General features: G+C 56.3%; 1 protein-coding gene across 1 annotated transcript in view; it reads right to left on the reverse strand.

The window, feature by feature from the left end:
* Nucleotides 1-1,730: 1,730 nt before the first annotated feature.
* The window catches only part of CBFA2T2 (core-binding factor, runt domain, alpha subunit 2; translocated to, 2), a 26,062-nt gene continuing 24,416 nt past the window's right edge, over nt 1,731-3,376 (reverse strand). Inside the window, 2 exon segments of the mRNA XM_009705692.1 lie at nt 1,731-1,934; nt 1,937-2,099. Of these exon segments, the coding sequence (XP_009703994.1) occupies nt 1,813-1,934; nt 1,937-2,099 (285 nt within the window). The 3' untranslated portion in view covers nt 1,731-1,812.

Below are 3,376 nucleotides of genomic sequence, written 5' to 3' on the forward strand. Positions count from 1 at the left end.
CCCGCAGCGGGCATTATGTCCGGGGGGACACGGGGGAGCTGCTCCCAACTGCCACTCCAGAGCTGTCTGCAACACACAGGCGACTGTGGCTTTCTTTTTTTCATAATAAAAACCTTGCAGAGAGAGGAATCACCCGCTCTGGGCCATGACAGCAGCTTCCGAAACCGTTTCCCTAAGGGGCAAAGCTGGTTCAGTGGGTCACTCGTTTATCCCCGGGCAGGCAGCAGCCAGCCGCAGCACCGCAAACTCAATGACAATTCATTACATCTCTATTATTCGCCTCCAATTGAAAAAGTGATCAAAAATAATTTGGGAATTACTCGCCTCATTGGGCTCCAGCCCTGCAATCGCACAAAAACAGTAAAAAAAAAAACAGTCACGGAAACACGGCTTTGCTGAATAGATGGTTTTGTAGAGCCCGTTTTGTGTGCAGCGTGGGAAATCGGTGCGGCTCCCCGGAGGGCGCGTGCCCGTCGCTCCCACGGACTGTGCCTCTGATGACCTCCCAAAGCATCCGAGACGAGCCCTGCTGTGCCCCACAACTGCCCTTCCGTGGGTCGGTGTCGATTACAGGCTTTGCACTGCCCCGAATCCCTCCTTCCACACCACGGCAGGGACTCGCCGAGCGATGGATCCCCCCAGGCTGACCCCGGCAGCCCCGCCGGACCTCACCCTCTGAGCCTGCGTGTTTGGGACGGTCTCCGAAGGCTGGACGAGGCGGTGGTGGCTGCGCGGCCCTGGGCAGCTCCCGGGAGAGAAGCACAGCCGGCGTCGGAGCGGCACCGCCGGAGCCCCTGGGGGTAGGAACCGATGTAGACCACCAAGTCCTGCATTTATTTTAATAGTTTGGCCAACACACGTGGCGAGAACAGACTGTAAATAACCCATCGCAATGGCGTGAGGATCTCTGTGGTTAAAAACAACGGCAGTAACTCTCAAACCAACAACTTCCATGCAGCGAAAAAAATGCAAACGCTTTCTGCGGAGCAAAATAACGGTACCCAGGTGGAAAGGGCAATAACCACCCGCAACCAATCCAGATTTGCTCTGCGCACCTTCCCCCAGCAAAGGTCCCACCCAGGGCAACTGTCTGTCCCGTCACAGAACGGGGTTAAAACCAGGCCATCCAGAAGTGATCATCCGTACTTCCCTGGTACTGACATTTGGTTTAGAGCAGACGAACCCTCTCCTCCCTCTCTGCAATCATCAGCCGCCAACCTGCAGGCAGGAGAAGAGAAGCGGGCTCAGCTTTTGCCATTGCACTAGAGGATGAGATGCTCCTGCTGGGAAAACAGCTCCAGTCTGTTCACAGCAACAGCCGGCCAGCACGGTCTGAGCCATCTGAGCCACCGCTGTCTGGGAAAAAAAGGGAAAAAAATTGATGCATATTATGGAAGAAAGGTGGCTGAAGGAGTTGGCTCAGACACCTCAGGAAACGAGCTCGAGTATGTTTGATACGTGAGGACGGGGCTCCCTGGTTGAGCACCACATGCTCAGCATCTCCTGCTCCGCTGAGTCCAGGTCCCTCCTCGAGCGAGTGCTCAGCGTCCTCCAGGTCCTGAGCGATGCTCTGGGACCTCCCTGCAGAGCGAGGGGCACGGAGGCGCTACGGGAAGGCTCGCCCGAGTTCTTCATGAGCCACGAAAGAAAAAGGCAGAACGAGACGGCAAAGCCCGAGTGTCAGCGCTCCGAGGAGGCGGCGTGATGTGTCAAATGTGTCGGGTGATACAAGTCACTGTGGGTTTTTTTTTCCAGCTTAAAAAAAACAAACCCAGGGAAACTAACCAAATGGAGTGAACCAAAACTTCCCCTTTAGAGTCCGTTCGTATCTATTGCTGTCACAGATGCTGGAGTGGAAGACCGGGAGGTGGTTGCCGAAGTCTTCTCGAGGGCCGGGCTGGGCACGCCGTCGAGGCTCTTGGCGGCAGCAGCGATCGGCCCGTGGGCAGAGCCAGGGGCTTGCTCTGGCCGTGCAGGCCTTGGCCGCAGATTCGGTGGTGCCTCTCCCAGTCCTTGTGCTGGCAGAAGGAGCCGCAGTACCGGGCGATGTTGCAGCCGCTGCACGTCTCGCTGGCTTTGCGACCGCAGTTCCAGCAACTCTGCAAGACCAAGGACACCACGCTTTAAAACGGGTTTAGTTTCCAAGAGCTGCAGGATGGTGCTGACTCAACAGCTCTGGAGGGGACCGTTCATCCCCCTCTGGCCTCAATTTAGTAATACTAAAAACGAGCAATCCATTAATTCCTGCTATTTCACAGCCCTTTGCCAAGGGTACTAACCCCTAACTCCTCTGCTCTGCCCAAAACCGCCTGCCAGACTGCACCAGTCACGTTCTCTCCCCTAGATCCACCCAAATCCATAGAGGAAACAGCAGGCAAGGACTAAAAAACACACTGCAGATGCTGCTATTTGGTCTTTTTATTTCCTGTTTTAAGCAGCTCTATTTTGGTATCGCTCCCAGCCAAGTGCTCTCTGCAGGGATTACAGCGTGCTGCACAGGCACCATTTGCTTTGCACCCTGCCTAGCTGCACAAGAGGTCGGAGCAGGCTCATTTGGAAAAGAAAAAAAAAACCCCAAACCTCATTTGAAAGCCTCCCAGCCAGGTGGAAGCACTGCCAGAGCCCGAGCTTCAATCTGGAAGCGGAGCAAAGCCCCTCTGGCTGCTGGGAGAGGTGTCAGCTGGTGGGCTTATGGCGTGCCCCCGCTTCCTTACGAGCACGGGGGCAAGGGGCCAGCGCCGGGAGCTGCGGCTGCAGCTGCTCCGAGGAGGGGAGCCGGCGGATTAGCTTTCCTGCAGCTGGACTCACGTGTTAGCAATCGCATACTGGGGAGGGCAAGTTCAGCTGCAGAAAAGTAGCCTCCGCCTGAGCCTGCCTGCCTCTGATCCTGGCTAAGAGGGCACTTTCAGCTGGCCACCGCTTCTGCGATCACAAGCAAAAAGCTGTGGAAGCACGAAAGAGGGAAGGGTGGTGGGAGATGGCAACCTGTATCGGACAGCCCTGTTGTGGGGAAGGGCAGCGAGACTTCCCCGTCGGCACCGGAGCCGTGAGCTCCGGGTGATGATTTATGGGCCAGCAGCGAAGTGCCAAAGGGAGCCAGTCGGGAGCGAGCTGCCCCAGAGCCAACGCGTCCCCAAGGCTCCTCGGTCTCCTGAGAGAAGCAGGACTCACCATCAAAAACAAACCCCCCACCGAAACCTGCAGTAACTCTTGGAAAACTGGGTCACTGCTTAACAGCTGTTTACATTTAAGTGGGGTTTTGAAACCGTATTTCAAAGGTTACACAGTGTGCCAGAATACAGACAGCTTTTCAATGTGGCCTTTACAGAGGAGCTCTGGGTGCTGGGGAGATGGGGCTCGCACTGGCGGGGGGGGG

This window comes from Cariama cristata, unplaced genomic scaffold (genome assembly GCF_000690535.1).
Source record: "Cariama cristata isolate BGI_N322 unplaced genomic scaffold, ASM69053v1 scaffold12078, whole genome shotgun sequence".
Taxonomy (NCBI): domain Eukaryota; kingdom Metazoa; phylum Chordata; class Aves; order Cariamiformes; family Cariamidae; genus Cariama; species Cariama cristata.